At 44.7% G+C, this 24,211-nt stretch overlaps 1 protein-coding gene across 1 annotated transcript in view; it reads right to left on the bottom strand.

Annotated features, from left to right (window-relative positions):
- Positions 1–24,211, bottom strand: part of LOC119798732 (melanopsin-A-like) — a 37,865-nt gene that overhangs the window by 1,161 nt on the left and 12,493 nt on the right. Inside the window, exons 3-11 of the mRNA XM_038308330.1 lie at positions 11,406–11,548; positions 8,401–8,534; positions 5,566–5,769; positions 5,280–5,451; positions 5,001–5,177; positions 3,269–3,376; positions 2,089–2,284; positions 1,857–2,021; positions 26–82 (exon numbers count right to left, since the gene is read on the bottom strand). Coding sequence (XP_038164258.1) covers positions 26–82; positions 1,857–2,021; positions 2,089–2,284; positions 3,269–3,376; positions 5,001–5,177; positions 5,280–5,451; positions 5,566–5,769; positions 8,401–8,534; positions 11,406–11,548 — 1,356 coding nt within the window. The remainder of the gene's footprint in view (positions 1–25; positions 83–1,856; positions 2,022–2,088; positions 2,285–3,268; positions 3,377–5,000; positions 5,178–5,279; positions 5,452–5,565; positions 5,770–8,400; positions 8,535–11,405; positions 11,549–24,211) is intronic.

The following is a 24,211-nucleotide window of genomic DNA, read 5'->3' as shown; positions in this document are numbered from 1 at the left end:
TCCTAATTTATTAATGAAGGCTCACGTTTGGGATGCTGTGGCGTTCACTGACTCCTCCCATAGAGATGGTGTCATAAGAAGTCTGAAAGTAAACAGAAATAAACCAGATTTAATTTCCAAAACTTTATTATCAGTTAATTACTAAATCAGTGAATTAGTGATAAGAGGATCATAGACTGCAAAAATGATCTTGAAATAATTAACAACGTTGGATGATGGATGGATGGATGGATGGATGGATGGATGGATGGATGGATGGATGGATGGATGGATGGATGTAGGATGGATGATGGATGGATGGTTGGATGAAGGATGGATGAAGGATGGATGGTTGGATGAAGGATGGATGGATGATGGTTGGATGATAGTTGGATGGTTGGATGATGGTTGGATGATGGATGGATGGATGATGGATGGTTGGATGATGGTTGGATGAAGGATGGATGGATGATGGTTGGATGGTTGGATGATAGTTGGATGGTTGGATGATGGTTGGATGATGGATGGATGTAGGATGGATGAAGGATGGATGGATGGATGATGGTTGGATGAAGGATGGATGGATGGATGGATGAAGGATGGATGGATGATGGTTGGATGATGGATGGATGATGGATGGATGAAGGATGGATGGATGGATGATGGTTGGATGATGGATGGATGTAGGATGGATGGATGGATGGATGATGGTTGGATGTAGGATGGATGTAGGATGGATGTAGGATGGATGGATGATGGTTGGATGATGGATGGATGAAGGATGGATGTAGGATGGATGGATGATGGTTGGATGATGGATGGATGAAGGATGGATGTAGGATGGATGGATGATGGTTGGATGATGGTTGGATGAAGGATGGATGGATGGATGGATGGATGGATGATGGTTGGATGATGGATGGATGAAGGATGGATGGATGGATGGATGGATGATGGTTGGATGATGGATGGATGATGGTTGGATGATGGTTGGATGATGGTTGGATGATGGTTGGATGAAGGATGGATGGATGGATGGATGGATGATGGTTGGATGATGGATGGATGATGGATGGATGATGGTTGGATGATGGATGGATGATGGATGGATGATGGATGGATGGATGATGGATGGATGGATGGATGATGGATGGATGAAGGATGGATGAAGGATTGATGGATGATGGATGGATGATGGATGGATGATGGTTGGATGATGGATGGATGATGGATGGATGATGGTTGGATGATGGATGGATGAAGGATGGATGGATGGATGGATGGATGGATGGATGATGGTTGGATGATGGATGGATGATGGATGGATGATGGTTGGATGATGGATGGATGATGGTTGGATGAAGGATGGATGGATGGATGGATGGATGGATGGATGGATGATGGTTGGATGATGGATGGATGATGGATGTAGGATGGATGTAGGATGGATGGATGATGGTTGGATGATGGTTGGATGAAGGATGGATGGATGGATGGATGGATGGATGGATGGATGATGGTTGGATGATGGATGGATGATGGATGGATGATGGTTGGATGATGGATGGATGATGGATGGATGATGGATGGATGGATGGATGGATGGATGGATGATGGATGGATGATGGATGGATGGATGGTTGGATGATGGATGGATGATGGATGGATGATGGATGGATGGATGGATGGATGGATGGATGATGGATGGATGGATGGATGGATGGATGGATGGATGATGGTTGGATGATGGATGGATGATGGATGGATGATGGTTGGATGATGGATGGATGATGGATGGATGATGGATGGATGGATGATGGAAGGATGGATGAAGGATTGATGGATGAAGGATGGATGGTGCTCTATCAGACGTTTACCTTCTCAAAGATCCCAGAGTCGTGGTTCTTCAGCTGGGCCTTGAAGCTGGAGGAGTGCCTGAAGTCGGGCAGCTCTGCGGTGTCTCTGCTGATGTCACAGGAAACCTGTCTGCTGGCAGGGCGGGAACTCAGACTGGATAGGTCGGCCTCGGTGTCCGTCAAACCCTGCACGGCAAACCTTCTTCATTAAGCCCTCCTGTTTGAGGAGGAATGTCGGAGAACTGGAGCTCACCGATTCGCTGTCGGAGGCGGAGGAGAGGCGGGACTTGGCGGAGCTGTGCCTCCTGTACTGGCTGCTGATGTCAGAGCTCTGACTGGTCACCGTGGAGCGGCGTGTGGATATGAAGCTGCTGCTGGTGGAGCGCAGGTCACGCAGACGGACACAGAGCAGGACGCCCAGACAGGGGATGTACTTGGCTAAAGCTATCCTGGAAGGAGGAAGGAAGAGTTTCACTGACCAGCGCTGCCTTTACCCCAAATACAGCGATACGCTAAATACATTCCTGCCAGGGGCGCGCATAGAGAAGAACATCTGGGATCCTTATTATGGCATCTCAGACTGAAAAAAAGAATTTTTTTTGTTGTTGGCATTCATATAAATAAAGTTCTAGGTTTAAGTCTATTTTGAAGTCATAGCGCCCCCTGGAGAAAAGTCCACTAGTTTTATGTTTTATGGGGTAAAGCTTGTCTCTCCAGTCATTTCAATTCTATTCAGTGTATTTCTATAGCTCCAATTCACATCATGTCATCTCAGGTCACTTTCCAGTTCACCAGATCATCCAGTCAGATTGATTCAAAGTTTTCTATCTAAGGAAAACCAGCTGATTGCATCGACTCATTGACTCTTCAGCAATCCCTCACACTAAGCATGCTTGTAGCGACAGTGGAGAGGAAAAACTCCCTTTGAACAGGAAGAAACCTCCAGCAGAGGCTTTTCCTGTTAGAATGTAGGCGTCTTCTATGTAATTAAAGATAAAAATCAACTGATCAACCCATTTAACACTGTGACCAGTACAGGCTGACCCTGAACTGGTTTCAGTCCCATTAGCTTTTCCTTATTTTAAATGTAAATTGTGTTATTCCATTAGCAATTCTCAGTTCAACCAAAAATGCACTTATTTTAAAAAAAATTGACTTAGTCTGATTTACAGTTTTTGCAGTGCTGCTCTCACCCGATTGGTCGGTTTCCACTGCATATTATCTAATTATCTTATTTTAAGAATAAAAATACTCATTCTATTGGGAAATCATTTTATTTACCTACTTAAATTAAGGCTAGATACACTTAATTTAAGAAATCTGTATTTCTAGATCATTTTTGCAGTGTGACCGCCATATTTTCTTAGAAAATCCAACTTCAAACCCTCCAGTTAACGACAGTCGCTGCCCTGCTGACTCCCAGGGCGTCTCACCTGTATTTGGGGTGTGTGATGGCGTAGATGATGGGGTTGTGGATGGCTGAGGCCTTGGCGATAACGGCGGGCACCGAGTTCATGTAGGGGGTCAGCATGTCTGCATACCTGCAGCAGGAAGAAGCAGAACCCAGCCGCGTCTGTCAGGAGCCAATCAGAGGGCGGGGCGACACATTTCTGCTAAAATCAGAGCATTGATCTGCAGCTGCTGCCTCCTAACCCCACCGCCAGAAATAAAACACTTTACGTTCTGAGAAAGACTAACAAAGTAGAGTTACCATCAGAGGTGTCCAAAGTATTCATGTTTATTAAAAATACTTTTATAGAAGTTAGAGGATCAACTTCAGCTTTTTACTTCAGTAAAAGTGTAAAAGTAGCATTTTTAAAACTATTTAAAGTAATGCAGAAAAAACTGTTTAAGGACAGAAGCTGTACTGCATTACTCATCATCATTGACTCTTCAGCAATCCCTCACACTAAGCATGCATGTAGCGACAGTGAAGAGGAAAAACTCCCTTTGAACAGGAAGAAACCTCCAGCAGAACCATAATTAATTGAAAAGATCTGCATAAAAGTCAAAAATGTTCAAATGCAGATTTTATATTTAGTCTCCCGTTTTGTTTAAAGGAGGTTTTTGTTTTCCTGTTTTAAAGGAACAAACAGGTTCAGAGCATTTTGGGTTCAGGCTGTTTGTTCCAGACCAGAGAAACGAAAAAATGCTGCATCATGGTTTCTGGTTCTGGTGTAAAATGTAAATAACATAAAGTAATAAATCCATGTATATTACATGCACATCATCAATTTAGTACTTTTGGTTTATCACTTTTTTCTATCTAAGGAAAACCAGCTCTGCAGCAATCCCTCACACTAAGCATGCTTGTAGCGACAGTGGAGAGGAAAAACTCCCTTTGAACAGGAAGAAACCTCCAGCAGAACCAGGCTCAGTGTGAGCGGCCATCTGCTGAGGCCCACTGGGGTTCAAGGAGACAGAAGCAGACATAGAAAAAGAAGCATAGATACAAAAGGCAATTGTCAACCAGCTCCACAGGCGGCCCCGTCCAGGAAACACACAGCCAGGCAGACGAGCTCCGAGCCAGCTCCCATGTCAGAGGATGAAGAGAGCACATCCAGTTAGTCACAGTCAGAGAAACAGGACTACACTGGAAAACAGGCCAAGCTCCAACATCTAGAAACAAAGGTGTTGATGGCAGCAGCACAGCTGATATTTCTCTCCAGGATGGAGTCACAGCCAAACAGGAACAGACCAGATGAAGCTACTATGAGAAAAAGCAGAGAGAGCAGAACGTTAGAGATTGAACTAACAGATTCTGCAGAGTGGGAGAATAGAGATAGAATGAAGCAGAATGATGAAAAAGGGGTCCCTATGTCCTCCACTAGTCTAAGCCTATAGCAGCAGAACTATAGAGATAGCTGAGGAACATTTTTCTACAATTCTGGATGATAGCTTTCTTAGACTTTTCTTAGTTTCATAACTAATGGTGTCAAATCTTAGTTCCTTTTCTAACCTTCTCCTCTCAGACAGCAATCTTCCTCCTCCTTAAAGCAAACATCTCTATAAATCCTAACAAACTGAAATCTGAGCTGGAAACTTCCTGCACCTTGAGTCTCATTTTTACTGATATCTGATGTGGAAAAGAGTCGATGTGAGCCTGAAGGAGCAAAGGTGGTAGAAGGCAGCGATCATGGCCTTAATGTTGTTATAAAGCGTTACCCGGCGAAGGCGGTGAGGGCGACGGCGGAGTAGGGCGACCAGGAGATGACGTACAGCAGGATGACGATCAGGGCGATCTTCGCCATCTTCCACTCGTTCTGCAGACGGTGGAAAGTCTTCACCGAGTCCCGGGAGCTGCTGTGGCTGTGGGTGCTGCCGCTGATCTTCCCCACCGCCCTGCAGGCACAAACACGCCTCACTGGAGCGGGAATGATGCAGACCCTCGCCCTGACACCGACGCAACAGAACCAGAACCGGGGGAAACGGGACTGGACCTACTGGTTAGTGGAGCGAATGGCTCTGAAGATGAAGATGTAGCAGTAGATGATGATGAAGAGCGGCAGGAAGAAGACGAAGATGAAGAGCAGCATGGTGTAGGCGCGCACGGATGGGGTGAAGGTCATGTAGTCCCACGTACAGGAAGTCAGGAGGCCCTCAGGGACGTAGGCGCCTGATGGGCGAGAGACAGTAGCAGAGAGAGAGAGAGAGAGGCTGAGGTTTGCTACTCTGCAGGGGGAGGAGTCTGTTGCCATGGCGGCGCCGCCCTTTCCTCCATCTCTCTTACTCCAGCCGAAGAACGGTGGCAGGCTCCAGCCCAGGGAGTAGGCCCACGCCACCATGAGGATGAGGAGGGCCCGTTTCCTCGACAACACGCCGATGGAGGTCAGAGGTCGCGTGATGACGAAGTAACGGTCGATGGCGATCACCATCAGCGTGATCATGGAGCAGATCCCGAACAGGGCGCCGCAGAAGGCGTAGAGCTCACAGCCTGAGGGAGGAGGAGAGGGTCGGATCAGACTGGTTCTACTGGGATCCAGCAGGCTGGTTCTACTGGGATCCAGCACACTGGTTCTACTGGGATCCAACAGACTGGTTCTACTGGGATCCAGCAGACTGGTTCTACTGGGATCCAGCAGACTGGTTCTACTGGGATCCAGCAGACTGGTTCTACTGGGATCCAACAGACTGGTTCTACTGGGATCCAGCACACTGGTTCTACTGGGATCCAACACACTGGTTCTACTGGGATCCAGCAGACTGGTTCTACTGGGATCCAGCACACTGGTTCTACTGGGATCCAGCACACTGGTTCTACTGGGATCCAACAGACTGGTTCTACTGGGATCCAGCACACTGGGATCCAGCAGGCTGGTTCTACTGGGATCCAACAGACTGGTTCTACTGGGATACAGCACGCTGGTTCTACTGGGATCCAGCACACTGGTTCTACTGGGATCCAACAGACTGGTTCTACTGGGATCCAGCACACTGGGATCCAGCAGGCTGGTTCTACTGGGATCCAGCACACTGGTTCTACTGGGATCCAACAGACTGGTTCTACTGGGATCCAGCACGCTGGTTCTACTGGGATCCAGCACACTGGTTCTACTGGGATCCAGCAGGCTGGTTCTACTGGGATCCAGCACACTGGTTCTACTGGGATCCAGCAGACTGGTTCTACTGGGATCCAGCACACTGGTTCTACTGGGATCCAGCACACTGGTTCTACTGGGATCCAACACACTGGTTCTACTGGGATCCAGCAGACTGGTTCTACTGGGATCCAGCACACTGGTTCTACTGGGATCCAACAGACTGGTTCTACTGGGATCCAGCACACTGGTTCTACTGGGATCCAGCACACTGGTTCTACTGGGATCCAACAGACTGGTTCTACTGGGATCCAGCACACTGGGATCCAGCAGGCTGGTTCTACTGGGATCCAACAGACTGGTTCTACTGGGATCCAGCACGCTGGTTCTACTGGGATCCAGCACACTGGTTCTACTGGGATCCAACAGACTGGTTCTACTGGGATCCAGCACACTGGGATCCAGCAGGCTGGTTCTACTGGGATCCAGCACACTGGTTCTACTGGGATCCAACAGACTGGTTCTACTGGGATCCAGCACGCTGGTTCTACTGGGATCCAGCACACTGGTTCTACTGGGATCCAGCAGGCTGGTTCTACTGGGATCCAACAGACTGGTTCTACTGGGATCCAGCACACTGGGATCCAGCAGGCTGGTTCTACTGGGATCCAACAGACTGGTTCTACTGGGATCCAGCACGCTGGTTCTACTGGGATCCAGCACACTGGTTCTACTGGGATCCAACAGACTGGTTCTACTGGGATCCAGCACACTGGGATCCAGCAGGCTGGTTCTACTGGGATCCAGCACACTGGTTCTACTGGGATCCAACAGACTGGTTCTACTGGGATCCAGCACGCTGGTTCTACTGGGATCCAGGACACTGGTTCTACTGGGATCCAGCAGGCTGGTTCTACTGGGATCCAGCACACTGGTTCTACTGGGATCCAGCAGACTGGTTCTACTGGGATCCAGCACACTGGTTCTACTGGGATCCAGCACACTGGTTCTACTGGGATCCAACACACTGGTTCTACTGGGATCCAGCAGACTGGTTCTACTGGGATCCAGCACACTGGTTCTACTGGGATCCAACAGACTGGTTCTACTGGGATCCAGCACACTGGTTCTACTGGGATCCAGCACACTGGTTCTACTGGGATCCAACAGACTGGTTCTACTGGGATCCAGCACACTGGGATCCAGCAGGCTGGTTCTACTGGGATCCAGCAGACTGGTTCTACTGGGATCCAGCACGCTGGTTCTACTGGGATCCAACAGACTGGTTCTACTGGGATCCAACAGACTGGTTCTACTGGGATCCAACAGACTGGTTCTACTGGGATCCAGCACACTGGGATCCAGCAGGCTGGTTCTACTGGGATCCAGCACACTGGTTCTACTGGGATCCAACAGACTGGTTCTACTGGGATCCAGCACACTGGTTCTACTGGGATCCAACAGACTGGTTCTACTGGGATCCAGCACACTGGTTCTACTGGGATCCAACAGACTGGTTCTACTGGGATCCAACAGACTGGTTCTACTGGGATCCAGCACACTGGGATCCAGCAGGCTGGTTCTACTGGGATCCAGCACACTGGTTCTACTGGGATCCAACAGACTGGTTCTACTGGGATCCAGCACGCTGGTTCTACTGGGATCCAGCACACTGGTTCTACTGGGATCCAGCAGGCTGGTTCTACTGGGATCCAACAGACTGGTTCTACTGGGATCCAGCACACTGGGATCCAGCAGACTGGTTCTACTGGGATCCAGCACACTGGTTCTACTGGGATCCAACAGACTGGTTCTACTGGGATCCAGCACACTGGTTCTACTGGGATCCAACAGACTGGTTCTACTGGGATCCAGCACACTGGTTCTACTGGGATCCTGGTGGTTTTTACAGGGTAGGTTATTCATTGGATGGTTTCTCTGCTCACCTTTCTCTCCAAAGATCCACCTCTTGTGCATGGGTGGTCTTTTACAGGGTAGGTTATTCATTGGATGGTTTCTCTGCTCACCTTTCTCTCCAAAGATCCACCTCTTGTGCATGCTGGTGGTGAAGAAGATGGGCGACTGGGTGATGCACATCAGCAGGTCTGTGACGGCCAGGTTGATGATGAACATGTTGGCCGGAGTCCGAAGGCTGCGGCTCCTGTGGAACAAAACAAACGCTCCCTGAGTGGTTCTGATCTAATCTGTCAGGAGCTTCAGACCTTCAATCAAACCGTCCAGGACTTGTCATAAAACGGGTCAGATGGACCCAGTATTCAGGCGAGACCTAAGGTGGGAAGTTTAAAGATGATTAATGAGAAAAACAGAAAGGCAGGCTGCTGTGGATCTGTGGAAATGCTGAATTAATATTTATATTTTACCTTCAATTTAGAATTAATTCAAACTAAGTGACAAAAACCAAAGAGATTTAGATTAAAACGAAGCGACTCTTCACCAATTATTCATTGATTATAGTTCTTTTATTTCAGGGGATTTAAGGATTTCAGGATTTTTAGGAACATTTAAAATGATTGATTTTTAGAATATTCACGGATTCTTGTTTATATTCCAGGATGAGATCGATTCGTTGTTCTGATGCAGCAGAAACATCTGAGGAGCTGCAGAAGCATCTGCACATGAAGCTCCTCTCAAAGCTCCTCTAAACAAACACAGGATCAATAAAAGCGACGTCATAAACCGCGCCGGACTTCAATGGAAGGCAGATCAATAACCGGTCCGGGAAAAGTGCCGATCAAACGGCTGTTTAACGCCTGGAAATCATCTGCTGGAAACAAGCAAAGATGTTCTCTGAGGAGAGATGGACGGCTTGTTCCATTTCTGATCCAGCCCCAACAGAAACATCTGAGAGACGTGAGGACAAAACAAACACCCGATCACCTCACGTTCAATAAAACACCTAAAAATCCCTGATTTTATTAGCAAATTTGGTTTTAAAATACAATTTAAAGACATGAATCTGGTTCTGCTGCTTTAAAAGTCCAGAAAAGGTTTTATTTTTAATCTTCTTTACATTCATTAACAGAGTAAAAAAAAAAAAAAAATCATAGTGTAAAGTTCTGACTAACATTATGCTTTTTATATTAACAATATATTTATAATCATTTTAACTTTTCTGGTAAGAAATTAGTTTTCAGTCTTCATTCCTATTTTATTTTTAAGCTGCAAGCATAATTTAAATAATTTAATCTTTTGCTCATTACCTTAAAGGTATGGAGGATGATCTTCTACACTATATTGCCAAAAGTATTTGCTCACCTGCCTTGACTCACATATGAGCTTAAGTGACATCCCGTTCCTAATCCATAGGGTTCAATATGACGTCGGTCCACCCTTTGCAGCTAGAACAGCTTCAACTCTTCTGGGAAGGCTGTCCACAAGGTTTAGGAGTGTGTTTATGGGAATTTTTGACCATTCTTCCAGAAGCGCATTTTTGAGGTCGCACACTGATGTTGGACGAGAAGGCCTGGCTCTCAGTCTCCGCTCTAATTCATCCCAAAGGTGTTCTATCGGGTTGAGGTCAGGACTCTGTGCAGGCCAGTCAAGTTCATCCACACCAGACTCTGTCATCCATGTCTTTATGGACCTTGCTTTGTGCACTGGTGCACAGTCATGTTGGAAGAGGAAGGGGCCAGCTCCAAACTGTTCCCACAAAGTTGGGAGCATGGAATTGTCCAAAATGTCTTGGTATGCTGAAGCATTCAGAGTTCCTTTCACTGGAACTAAGGGGCCAAGCCCAGCTCCTGAAAAACAACCTCACACCATAATCCCCCCTCCACCAAACTTTACACTTGGCACAATGCAGTCAGACAAGTACCGTTCTCCTGGCAACCGCCAAACCCAGACCCGTCCATCAGATTGCCAGATGGAGAAGCGCGATTCGTCACTCCAGAGAACGCGTCTCCACTGCTCTAGAGTCCAGTGGCGGCGTGCTTTACACCACCGCATCCGACGCTTTGCATTGCACTTGGTGATGTATGGCTTGGATGCAGCTGCTCGACCATGGAAACCCATTCCATGAAGCTCTCTGCGCACTGTTCTTGAGCTAATCTGAAGGCCACATGAAGTTTGGAGGTCTGTAGTGATTGACTCTGCAGAAAGTTGGCGACCTCTTCGCACTATGCGCTTCAGCATCCGCTGACCCCGCTCCGTCAGTTTACGTGGCCTACCTCTTCGTGGCTGAGTTGCTGTCGTTCCCAAACACTTCCATTTTCTTATAATACAGCTGACAGTTGACTGTGGAATATTTAGGAGCGAGGAAATTTCACGACTGGATTTGTTGCACAGGTGGCATCCTATCACAGTTCCACGCTGGAATTCACTGAGCTCCTGAGAGCGACCCATTCTTTCACAAATGTTTGTAAAAACAGTCTGCATGCCTAGGTGCTTGAATTTATACACCTGTGGCCATGGAAGTGATTGGAACACCTGATTCCAATAATTTGGATGGGTGAGCAAATACTTTTGGCAATATAGTGTATTTCTGGGTGGATCATCCAAATAATTTGTCCTCCTAACTGTCAATCATTCTGGTTTACATAAGGCCGTCCCACGTGCTCCTCCCACATTTGGTCCAAATTTGGCATAATTGTGTTGAATGGAACTTTTACACACAAAAAGATTCATAGTTTCACGATTCATATGAGCAGAGATCTGGAATTTTACACAGAAATTGTCCACAACCGGAAGAACAAGTGTAGTTAATGGGATTGGTCGACTATAGGTTATTAAAAAGATGTAACAAAAATAAATTGTTTTTTAAAATTCCAGTGGGAAAAAGGTTTTTTTTGTTCAACCTACAGAATCTGCTCACATATTTCCAGAAACTAGTTGGTCTTAGCTTTTAAATGAGATATTTCACAATCGTGGGATTTTATTATCATTTACTGGCCAGTGGCGTTTGGGTATGCAATACGTTTGTGCACAGGCGATAAAAAGTTGAGTGGTAAGAGACCCAACCAGCTTCCATGAACATCAATGACCATATTTGGTCACAGGAAGCTCCGCCCCCTACCTGCTGAAGGCGTAAATAACCAGGAAGTTTCCGACCATGCCCGTGATGCCGATGGCGAGGATGACAGAGCCGATGGTGTAGTGGGCGTGGTCAGGGACGTCCACGGTGGGGAAGGGGTGTGGAGGCTGGGACTCCATCGCCACCTGCAGGACAAACATAGAAATGCTGTTTATAGATCAGAACCTCAGTGGAACTCAGAGACATAAATATCCAATAAATGCTGCATCAAAGCCGTCCTCCGTCCCACTGCACACTAACACTATGAGACCTTGGTATCCTAGCAACCTGCTCCAGCATCATCATCATCATCATCTCCTCCCTTTGTGTGCAGCTCTGCAGGAAGATCTGAGCTCTCCTGAAATTACTGCAGATGAAGGCTCACATGAGGAATGTAGTTGGAAAATTTAGATTTTTCTTATTTTGTATATTGATTTATTCTATTTATTCACCATAAAAACATTTTACTCCGTCTCTTTCAAATGCAAGGCCACCCAATGCCTGAGTGAGAGTCTGTAGACAAGACATACTTAGTCCCATAAAAAAACAGATTCTTTCTCCAGCTTTATTCATGACGTTACTGTTTAACTAAAGTGTCTGTAATTAGTTTTGACTCTGACTACTTTCCATTATTTTAAGTAAGGAGGAATAAATACTGCTCAGGCAGAACGGGGCTGATTACCGCGCATGATGAACTGTTCTCTTTGCAAAGATAAAATAAAATGCAGACTGAGTGAAATCCATTTAACTGGGGTGAATGATTGAATACGTTTTTTTCCACATCAAGAGTCCAGCAGGTTTCTCCACACAGGAAAAAAATCGAAATCTAGATAAGTCATTTATTCTTAAAATAAGTGCATTTGTTATTGGATTGAGGAGATAAAAGAAACATGGAACAAGACAATTTAAACTTAAAATAAGAAAACACAACTGCACTGTCTTATTTAAAGTGCATTTTATTCAAATATCTTATTTTAAGAATAAAAATACTCATTCCATTGGCAAATCATCTCATTTACCTGCTCAAAATAAGGGTAAATACACTTAATTTAAGAAATATTTTACTTTTTTCTAGATCGTTTTTCCAGTGCATCCAGACTGTTAACAGTTAGCTGGTGTGAAGATGATGGTGTGAAGGTTCGCATCTCCTTCTCTGACCCATGAAAACTGATAAAGCTGTGCAGCGTGTGAAGATGCTCAGAGCTCCAAACAGACGACTGCTGCTGATGATGATGATGATGATGGAGTCTGACATGTGAGCAGCAAACGGGGGACGTGTCCCTCCTACCTGCCTGAAACGCTTACAAACATCAGCTGGACGGTTCTGTTTCCACCATTTACACCTGAACTGGTTCTAACAGGTTCTGAAGGCTTATAGCTTCATTTCTGTCCATCTGTGAACTTTACAAATGTTTGTTCAGCGTCAAAAAAAGTTTTTAAAAAATTAGTTTCCAAGTTTGAAGATGTTTCGCTTCAAAATATCAGAAATAGCATTAAGTTCCAGGCTTCATACAGCAGCCTAACAAAGCTTTGGTTTTAGTTTAGAAAAAATGCAAATTGAAACGGATGAACGGGTCCGTCCCTTTTTAGGCAAAGGAAAGAGGTGTTCAGCGTATGGATGCACAATATTGGGATTTTGGCCGATATCCGATATGCCGATATTTTAAAACTCATGTAGCCGATAACCGATATCGATACCGATGTTAAAGCTGGACAAAAATAAGTAGTCATTGAAAATAGCAGTTTTGTTATCCATTTCTGACACTCTGAAAAATAATATACTCAAATATATTTTCAGATGCTGATATCAAATAGATTTTAAAAAACGCGGTATCGATCTATTTTACTTTCAAAATCTCGTGAAATTTCATCGTTCTGTTACAAACTCTCGTGATATTTTTCAAATTCTTGTGAGATTTTGTTAGTAAAATAGATCGATACCGCGTCAATATATCAACATATAAAAATATGGCAACATTTGGTGAATTTTCGGGGGATTTCGTAGCATAACGATGACATATAGCAATATTTCATTAGTAAAAGAGATTGATATGGTGTTTTTAAAGGGCAATATATCAGCATATGAAGATATTGGGATATTTTAATGGATCAATATTTTTCCCCTCGTCTTTAGAAGTTTTTAAGTCTGTAAAAAAGAAGGTTTTGAGGAAGAAGAAGAAGTAGTATTTTTATTTTTTTAGACTTTAGAAACTCAGAAGCTGATCAAATATGGGGTTAAATATCGGTGGGGGGGCCGATGTCCGATATTCAGTTTTAAGGCCGATACCGATAGGGGGCCCATTATATCATGCAGCCGTAGTTCAGCGTATGCCAGCATTTTAGGAGAATCTGGGACGTCATACGCTGGATATAAGGTGTAACTGAACTGTAACAGATTACTGGTATTTTTGGGAATCTTTTGAAAAGAACCTTCGGTTTGATTCCCTCTGCTGCAGAGGGCTGCTGGCTGCTGCCGTTGCAGAAAGTTTCTTTATTTCCGCTTGAAGTTGTCCAGCTTGAGATTTATTGTTCTGTTTTGGATCTTAAACCTCTGCAGCAGCAGGTGATCTGGTTCTAGATCCAGGAGTTTAAATTTAGCCGTCCTGTAAACACCGTTTCTCTTTGGAGCGAATCTCACACTGCAAAAATAATCTCAAAATTAGTAAAAATGTCTTAAATTAAGTGTATTTAACCTTAATTTGAACAGGTAAATAAGATGATTTGCCAATGGAATTAGTATTTTTACTCTTAAAATAAGCTATCTAGATAATATGCACTTGAAATAAGACAATGAGGTTGTTTTTTCTTATTTTAAGTGTAAATTGTCTTGTTCCATTAGCAAAGTGTCTCACTTAAATCCTTAATTCAAGAAAAAATGCACTTATTTTAAGAAAAAATGACTTATTTAGATTTCATTTTTTTTGCAGTGCAGGATGACGGGTGGAGTTTATCTGAGCGGCGCTGCAGTAAAAAAATCCAGCAAACATCCCAGTGAGATCAGGGTCCTGACAGCAGAGTCACTCGTCAAATTCTGGGTTCTTTCAGTCCAGTTTTAGAAGAAGATGAAGCAGCAGCCGTCCTCCTCCTCCTCCTCCTCCTCCTCCTCCTCCTCCTCCTCCTCCTCCTCCTCCTCCTGATGCTGATCAGCTTCTACATGAACCAAAATGAGTCAAACTGCGTCCAGTTTGCTCCAGCTGAGCAGAAAGTGGGTCGTTGACCTGCAGGATTACTGAGACAGAGGTTCAGTCTGCCATGTCGATGCATCCTCACGCTGAGCAGGAGCTTCAGTCATGTGTTACAGACAGAGATGTGATTCAGTATCATGTTGTTCTGTCCTCCAGGACTTCATTATGAAAATGTTTCCCATCTCATCATCGTGCACCAATTCACAGCTCAAAGCACCAGATCATCCAGTCAGATTGATTCAAAGTTTTCTATCTAAGGAAAACCAGCTGATTGCATCGACTCATTGACTCTTCAGCAATCCCTCACACTAAGCATGCTTGTAGCGACAGTGGAGAGGAAAAACTCCCTTTGAACAGGAAGAAACCTCCAGCAGAACCAGGCTCAGTGTGAGCGGCCTCTCTAACTATAAGCTTTATCAAAAAGGAACGTTTTTAACTACAGTTTGTAGCTAAGAACAATAGTTGCTGTTGTTCTTAATTAGATCTCCAGCTTAGAAACGTTTTTCATCCAGGAACTGATTTGACAGTTTTTCTGGGTTTTTTTTTAGATCTGGTTAATTCCACTAATAAGGGAAAGTCCTTCAGGACGACATTAAACCAACTTTCTCTGTTTGTCTTGAATCAGGGAGCCGAATGGCTCCCAGTTAAAGCTGACATGATCGGGTAGATTTATGGATTATCCACTGATGTGTAGAAACAGCAGAAACAGGAGAAATGCTCCAACGATTCAGCCTGAACCGACGAACCAGACATCATTTATGGGGGAGAAAAGAAGGAAACAACAATCAAAATAATAAACAGGAGATCCAAATTAAAACCGTCAGATAATTAAAGACGTTTTCAGAGGAGTTAAATCATTTTATTTTTACTTTAAAGGTTATTAAATGTCAGTTTTATGTTTTGTTCTTGTAATTTTTCAGGGATCTGAAGCTCATTTACAGCAAGAAACCATTGAAACAAAAATATTAGAATAATTTCCCCCCACAGCCCATGAAGCGGCTCTGGAGATCCTAACGTATCATTATGCTGCTCTGGGCTTTAGATTTCAGTCTGTCAAGTTTATATACATTTAATTATTGTTTTATTGTTACATCTTTTTTTCATCTGTTTCCTCCTCTGACGTTTCTCCTTGTTTTCTCTTCTTCTTCCTGCATCCAGAAGCTTTCAAACAGCTGACCTTTGACCCACACATTCAGGACACACCGACCACCGGAGCCCAAGAGCTGCTCATCAAACAGCTGGAATCAAACTCACAACCTCCCGTTTCCCACAACGGTTCAGCTGCTCCACAGCCGCCTCACATGCCAGGTGGCCCACAGCACCATACCACCTTAACACTCAGACCCAGACAGGCTCTCAGCAGAAGCCAATCTTCTCCACATGAGCCCAGAGTTTCTAACAGGATCAGACCGAGTCCAGCTGTGGAGAAAATCCAAATGAGCCGCTTCATTTCACCTTTCTGACGCACAAAGTTTCCAAACAGCACTTCCTGTCTCTGAGGATTAAAATCACTGAAAGGAATATAAAGCTATGGAACAGAGACATTATTTAGAAATAAATGTTTGTTTCTGTTGAACATCTAGAGAAAATCATCCTTCATTATATTTGATCCATTTTAATAAAAACTAGAAGATGGTTTCAAACATTGAATAAGAAACCAGAAAAGCGCTGGGAGACCATAAACCTCTGCCTAGTAGCTCATTTCCAGACCTTTAATTACTTCCTGTATTCAGAGACTCTTTTAAAACATTCCTGTCATGATTCTGCCCTTTCTGGGCTTTTTTGTTTTCAGTTTAATTCTAATTCATGTCATTCTGTGTTTTCTAGCTAATTAGGACCTGGAGCAGGAGGTACTTCCTGAGGAGACTGAGGTCCTCAAACATCTGCAACAAACTGTTGGAGATGTTCTACCAGTCTGTGGTTTACAGTGTCCGCTTCTACACCATTGTGTGCTGGGGGAGCAGCACCTCCAGACTGGTCAAACTGGTGAGGAGAGCTGGCTTTGTGATTGGCCAGAACCTGGACCCTCTGGAGATGGTGGCAGAGACAAGGACACTTAAAGTCGTAGGGAAGCGGCCGTTCCAACCGTTGCATTTCCGAATTCTCCCGAGTGGTGCACGACTCGATTATCAAGGGGGCGGGATTGTTGTAGCGGAAGGTTTGCAAGGAAATTTGGTTGTGGCCGGTTTGTTTGAACCATCTTGCTAACCAGTTAGCAACTTAGTGCTAGCAGGTTCCCAATGGGAAATTCCATTGGGACCAAGTAGCACTAAATTGGTGACTTAGAAACGACGCTGTCAAGGAACGCTATGGACAGCGGAAACATGCAAGAGGAGGAGAGTTTAGTGTCGGAGGTCATGGATGAGTCTCCTCCGTCATCCATTTTTATGTAGAGGAGGAAAGCGGGGACGAAGAGGATGTTGTGGAAGAGGACGCCAGGGCGGCAGTAGCTTGGTTTGGTGTAGAAGGCTTCCAGCCATACATGTTTGAGCCCTTGCCTCGCAACGCTGCCAGTTCTGTTAGCTCTACGCCTGCCGAAGACACAGACGTCCATCCCCGTGAACACTGGGACGCAACTCAATGGGAAAGGAAAAGGATTCTGGATTCAACCGTTGCGTATATTAGCTGCGACATATAAATCAAGATGCTATGACCGAAAACATTTGATTGACAGATGAGCGTTGATATATGATTGGATGAATTTAGGTGTTCAGGCTGACGTAGAACTAACTGGCCTGCAGAAGATAACGGGAAAAAATCCACAGGATTTTTTTTAAATAGAAATTTTCTGAATTTTGGGACAATCTGGTCTGATAAAGAGAACATTTATATACATGTTTAAGCCAGAATGATTTGACATTTAAATATGATTTCCCTACGACTTTAACAAACTGCTGGACATTATGGACAATGCCAGCCGCCCTCTGCAGACTGTCTTCATCACTCAGAGGAGCCTGATCAGTGGGAGATTGCTGCTCCCCAAATGTAGGAGCAACAGGCTGCTGAACTCCTTTGTTCCTCAGGCCATCAAGCTGTACAGCTCCTCACTGGAGGGAAGGAGGAGGTGATAGAAGAGGGACAAGGGTCAGCACCCCCTTCTTGGACATCTCATGCAAAACATTACCAGTAGTCACTCATGTGCAATATTCTTCCATCTCACTGTGCAATAACACTTCCAACTTCTGTGTAGTCTTCCCTTAACTGTGCAGATATTTTTATATCTAAAGGAAACATATTCAAGGACATTATAACTTCTTTTATGCTCTTTTGTACTATATTTACTCTTTTTATATTGTCTGTTGTATTTTTTTTTTATCTTTAATGGCATCTTGCTTTAACTCTTTATACTCTATATAAGCAACTGGAATCAGAATTTCCCTGAAGGAGTAATATCAAGGGATAAATAAAGTTGAGTCTAAGTCTCATTTCCATTTTGTGTGATTCCAGGTTTTTTTCTGGATGTATTTGAGTTGTTTCTTGTTTACTCTCTGGCGCCCCCTTGTGTCAGTCCCTTTTCCTCAAGCTCCCTTCTAGATCCTTCTGTCCACACCCGCTCCCAATCAGTTGATTACTCCGTTCTTTGTTCTGTTTGGCATTTATACTCCTCCTCTGCAGTTCCTGGTTCCTTCCTTCCCTCCCTTACCCATGTGCTCCCCTTTGTTCTGTTTCCTGTTTTCCTTAATTAGTTATTTATGTATTTATGCTTCGGTTGCTTCTGTTATTAAATCTGTAAGAAACCTCCTCAGCTTCTGTCTCTGCTTTTTGATCCTCTACAAACCACCACGCAACCCCACAATCCCTGGATCCGGATGTCATCCAATCATCACCAAAATGTAATTGATTGATCCTTAGATTGAGGAGCACCTTTGGAATAAATTAAATTAAAATCCATTCATTTCCCAGTTATCCTCTACACACACAAACTCTCCTAAAAACATAACTTGAAAAAAACTGTCTACTGTCTGTCTGTCTCTTATCTAATTATTGATGATGCTAGTTGCTGACTCAAAAACTTTTTATGCTGGAATTTTGCTCTTTTTGTCTCATTTGGTTTTAATTTTTTTTAATCCAAGTCTGTTTCTGTGTGTCACTTTGCTGATAATACAACTGAAATGTCCTCCTGAAGGACGATAAGTCTATTCTATTCTATTCTATTCTATTCGATTCTATTCTAATTTCCTATCCCTTTTAACTGCGTGCTTCTCTTCTGTTTTGAGGCATTTTTTTAAATCACACATTTCACCAAAAAACAGCCAAGAGGATAAATATTCCCCAAAATAGCGTAGGAAACTTCGCTTCTGACGGCGCTCTGCTTCCTTATGGAGCTTGTGTGATTAGCTCTAAATGTCTTGTTCCCGTCCCCAGGGGGTCGGGGCCCTCGTGTCTTTGCCGGGGGGCCTGGAGTTTGATAATCTGTCCTGACTGCTGGACAGAAGGTCAGAGAGACACTGGAGGACTCAGCATTTTGGAGGCTCGGGTCACGGAGGGCTGAAACTGCTCAGAAACAGCAGCGTTTCCTCATCAGGCAGGTTTTACAGCAGGTTCAGCTGAACCACCCATGACATGTGAGAGTGTTACACAACATCAGTCTGCTCCGACCCGAACCTCCATCCACAGCAGGAGAACCGGTTCTGCTGTGGATACAGGAGGTTCTGATCACTGAGGAAGAGAAGCTAAAGACCCTCCATGCAGGAAATCTAACATTAACCCCCCTCTATTCTGATGCCCCTGATTTAAAATTAAATTAAAACATTTTATGTTGATAAAGCTCATCCTGACTGCAGCTCTGCACCAGAGAAAGATACCAACAACGAGCAACTGGAATCTCTGCAGTGAACTAAATCTGAATTGAACATTTAAATACACTATATTGCCAAAAGTATTTGCTCACCTGCCTTGACTCACATATGAGCTTAAGTGACATCCCGTTCCTAATCCATAGGGTTCAATATGACGTCGGTCCACCCTTTGCAGCTAGAACAGCTTCAACTCTTCTGGGAAGGCTGTCCACAAGGTTTAGGAGTGTGTTTATGGGAATTTTTGACCATTCTTCCAGAAGCGCATTTGTGAGGTCGCACACTGATGTTGGACGAGAAGGCCTGGCTCTCAGTCTCCGCTCTAATTCATCCCAAAGGTGTTCTATCGGGTTGAGGTCAGGACTCCGTGCAGGCCAGTCAAGTTCATCCACACCAGACTCTGTCATCCATGTCTTTATGGACCTTGCTTTGTGCACTGGTGCACAGTCATGTTGGAAGAGGAAGGGGCCAGCTCCAAACTGTTCCCACAAAGTTGGAAGCATGGAATTGTCCAAAATGTCTTGGTATGCTGAAGCATTCAGAGTTCCTTTCACTGGAACTAAGGGGCCAAGCCCAGCTCCTGAAAAACAACCCCACACCATAATCCCCCCTCCACCAAACTTTACACTTGGCACAATGCAGTCAGACAAGTACCGTTCTCCTGGCAACCGCCAAACCCAGACCCGTCCATCAGATTGCCAGATGGAGAAGCGCGATTCGTCACTCCAGAGAACGCGTCTCCACTGCTCTAGAGTCCAGTGGCGGCGTGCTTTACACCACCGCATCCGACGCTTTGCATTGCACTTGGTGATGTATGGCTTGGATGCAGCTGCTCGACCATGGAAACCCATTCCATGAAGCTCTCTGCGCACTGTTCTTGAGCTAATCTGAAGGCCACATGAAGTTTGGAGGTCTGTAGTGATTGACTCTGCAGAAAGTTGGCGACCTCTTCGCACTATGCGCGTCAGCATCCGCTGACCCCGCTCCGTCAGTTTACGTGGCCTACCACTTCGTGGCTGAGTTGCTGTCGTTCCCAAACACTTCCATTTTCTTATAATACAGCTGACAGTTGACTGTGGAATATTTAGGAGCGAGGAAATTTCACGACTGGATTTGTTGCACAGGTGGCATCCTATCACAGTTCCACGCTGGAATTCACTGAGCTCCTGAGAGCGACCCATTCTTTCACAAATGTTTGTAAAAACAGTCTGCATGCCTAGGTGCTTGAATTTATACACCTGTGGCCATGGAAGTGATTGGAACACCTGATTCCAATAATTTGGATGGGTGAGCAAATACTTTTGGCAATATAGTGTATATCTAATATTAAAGTGAAACTAATTTGTTCAAGATATGAGACATAAATTACTAAGAGCCAATCATTCTGCTTCATTCTATCTCTATAGTTCTGCTGCTATAGGCTTAGACTGCTGGAGGACATAGGGACCCCTTTTTCATCATTCTGCTTCATTCTATCTCTATTCTCCCACTCTGCAGAATCTGTTAGTTCAATCTCTAACGTTCTGCTCTCTCTGCTTTTTCTCATAGTAGCTTCATCTGGTCTGTTCCTGTTTGGCTGTGACTCCATCCTGGAGAGAAATATCAGCTGTGCTGCTGCCATCAACACCTTTGTTTCTAGATGTTGGAGCTTGGCCTGTTTTCCAGTGTAGTCCTGTTTCTCTGACTGTGACTAACTGGATGTGCTCTCTTCATCCTCTGACATGGGAGCTGGCTCGGAGCTCGTCTGCCTGGCTGTGTGTTTCCTGGACGGGGCCGCCTGTGGAGCTGGTTGACAGTTGCCTTTTGTATCTATGCTTCTTTTTCTATGTCTGCTTCTGTCTCCTTGAACCCCAGTGGGCCTCAGCAGATGGCCGCTCACACTGAGCCTGGTTCTGCTGGAGGTTTCTTCCTGTTCAAAGGGAGTATTTCCTCTCCACTGTCGCTACAAGCATGCTTAGTGTGAGGGATTGCTGCAGAGCTGGTTTTCCTTAGATAGAAAAAAGTGATAAACCAAAAGTGCTAAATTGATGATGTGCATGTAATATACATGGATTTATTACTTTATGTTATTTACATTTTACACCAGAACCAGAAACCATGACGCAGCATTTTTTCGTTTCTCTGGTCTGGAACAAACAGCCTGAACCCAAAATGCTCAGAACCTGTTGGTTCCTTTAAATCAGGAAAACTAAAACCTCCTTTAAACAAAACGGGAGACTAAATATAAAATCTGCATTTGAACATTTTTGAATTTCATGCAGATCTTTTCTATGAATTGTTTTTATTCTGATTCCTTTGCTTCAGTCTGTAGATGATCCAGGCTGGTGGAGAAAACCTCATAAATAACAGCTGGAACCAGATGTAATTCTACAGAGTTCTGAACCAAACGCTGAATTTTTCACATTTTTTATTTTTATTTCTATAAAGAAAAGCTTGATGTTTGATTACACTCCGCCTCTGTGTCCGTCTGTCAGATTAAACACTAACCAAACCCCCGGGTACCGACATCTAGACCCAGAACAGAAGGTTCTATCTGTAAACTGTGGTTCTGTCTGATCATTTCTTCAGGTTTTCATTTGTTCTGTGCAGCTTTAGTTGATTCAGGACCGTTTCTTCTGCGGCGTTCAGATCACCTTGGTGTTATTAATAACCATCCAGCCAGAGGTCCGTTTGCAGGAATGCGAGCTATGCAGGAAGACGGAGAACGCTGCGGATCAAACCGTCCTGACTGCTGATAAATCCACCCTGAGGTGTCAGATATCCATACATGGGGAGCTTTAGGGCTCTGGTCAGTCCGAGGTTTGGTGAAGTTCTGGACTTCAGGCTGGATTAACGTCTCAGCGGTTTAACTCTGCCGCTGCGTCATGTTTCATTCAGTTAGTGTCTTCAATTTTTTTAGGAGGTTCTTAAGTAAAAAAGCTGAACTTTAAGGTTCACTGTGTCTAAATGCAGCAGAAGATCTTGTGATGCAGTGAAAAACAACAAGATGTTTGACCTTAAAGCATGGTGGTGGGGGGATGATGCAAAGAGCACCTCAGAGTCACGGAGTGGACCAGCTGAAGGTCCAACAGAACCATGGTCTCAACTCCACGGCTGATTCACTACAGAATAGCTGAAAAATGGCCTAGTCAAAGCTCAGCTGTGATTGCATTATCAGGTTATCCTGATCTATCTCTATAGTTCTGCTGCTATAGGCTTAGACTGCTGGAGGACATAGGGACCCCTTTTTCATCATTCTGCTTCATTCTATCTCTATTCTCCCACTCTGCAGAATCTATTAGTTCAATCTCTAACGTTCTGCTCTCTCTGCTTTTTCTCATAGTAGCTTCATCTGGTCTGTTCCTGTTTGGCTGTGACTCCATCCTGGAGAGAAATATCAGCTGTGCTGCTGCCATCAACACCTTTGTTTCTAGATGTTGGAGCTTGGCCTGTTTTCCAGTGTAGTCCTGTTTCTCTGACTGTGACTAACTGGATGTGCTCTCTTCATCCTCTGACATGGGAGCTGGCTCGGAGCTCGTCTGCCTGGCTGTGTGTTTCCTGGACGGGGCCGCCTGTGGAGCTGGTTGACAGTTGCCTTTTGTATCTATGCTTCTTTTTCTATGTCTGCTTCTGTCTCCTTGAACCCCAGTGGGCCTCAGCAGATGGCCGCTCACACTGAGCCTGGTTCTGCTGGAGGTTTCTTCCTGTTCAAAGGGAGTTTTTCCTCTCCACTGTCGCTACAAGCATGCTTAGTGTGAGGGATTGCTGAAGAGTCAATGAGTCGATGCAATCAGCTGGTTTTCCTTAGATAGAAAACTTTGAACCAATCTGACTGGATGATCTGGTGAACTGGAAAGTGACCTGAGATGACATGATGTGAATTGGAGCTATAGAAATAAACTGAATAGAATTGATTAAAACCAGGAGGTTGGACATTCTGAGACATTAATGAAATGAAACGACTGGATGGAAGATTGAAGTGAAGCCCAGCAGTTCAGAAGAAACTTCAGCAGAGCTGAGGAACATGAACCAGGTCTAAACCTGCTCTCAGCGCCAGCAGGGAAATAATCCAACACTGTTTTCCTCCCTGGTGCTGCAGAGTCCATCCAACCCAGAAGTTTAGATCACCTCTAGAGGCTGACCCATCCATGAACTTCATGCTTCAGAGAGGAGCCAACAGATCTAAACTTTATTCCAAGAATATCAGAACACCAGGATCACTCATTGCTGCCAGAAGGGGATTATTATAGCCAGATTAAACCCGGTGCTTCCCATGTCCTCTGTGCCCCCAAACAGAACACCAGAACGGCCCGATTCCTGAGGTGGCTGCAGCCGTCTGTGAAATCTGGGAGAAAAGATCTGGAAAGATATGTGAAGCTGCACGAATCAACAGGCAGAATATATTTCCTGATCCAGTTTATAAAGTTAGACCTAAAGATGCACAAACACCTCAGGTTTCACTCCCTGGTCCCCCCCAGCGGTATGAAACAGGGCTGGTGCTGATCTAGAGTCAGTTCTGGAGTCAATCCTGCAAACCATGAATGAAAACTAAGGAAACGAGATGAGATGGTTTACAGCAAGGCTGTAACGTTGTAATGAACGTTGGTGGGGGGCTCTAAGGGTGGGGTGCTCTAAGGGTGGGGGGCTCTAAGGGGGGGTCTGATGGACCTACTGTTACTCCACCCGAATGCTTTCAATAGGGTTTGTATTTTCCAAAAATGAACTCAAACATCTATTTATTGAATTCTTTCCTGTTGTTGAAAACACGAGGGAACCATAATGCACTGATATTTATATTTATAGATGTTAGAGAGACGACTTTTAGTGCATTATATAAATATAGGGCCCA

Source organism: Cyprinodon tularosa, unplaced genomic scaffold (assembly GCF_016077235.1).
Source record: "Cyprinodon tularosa strain WSP-4 unplaced genomic scaffold, ASM1607723v1 ctg634, whole genome shotgun sequence".
Classification (NCBI taxonomy): domain Eukaryota; kingdom Metazoa; phylum Chordata; class Actinopteri; order Cyprinodontiformes; family Cyprinodontidae; genus Cyprinodon; species Cyprinodon tularosa.
The sequence above is the reverse complement of the archived record's forward strand: the minus strand, read 5'-3'. Positions and strand labels throughout refer to the sequence as shown.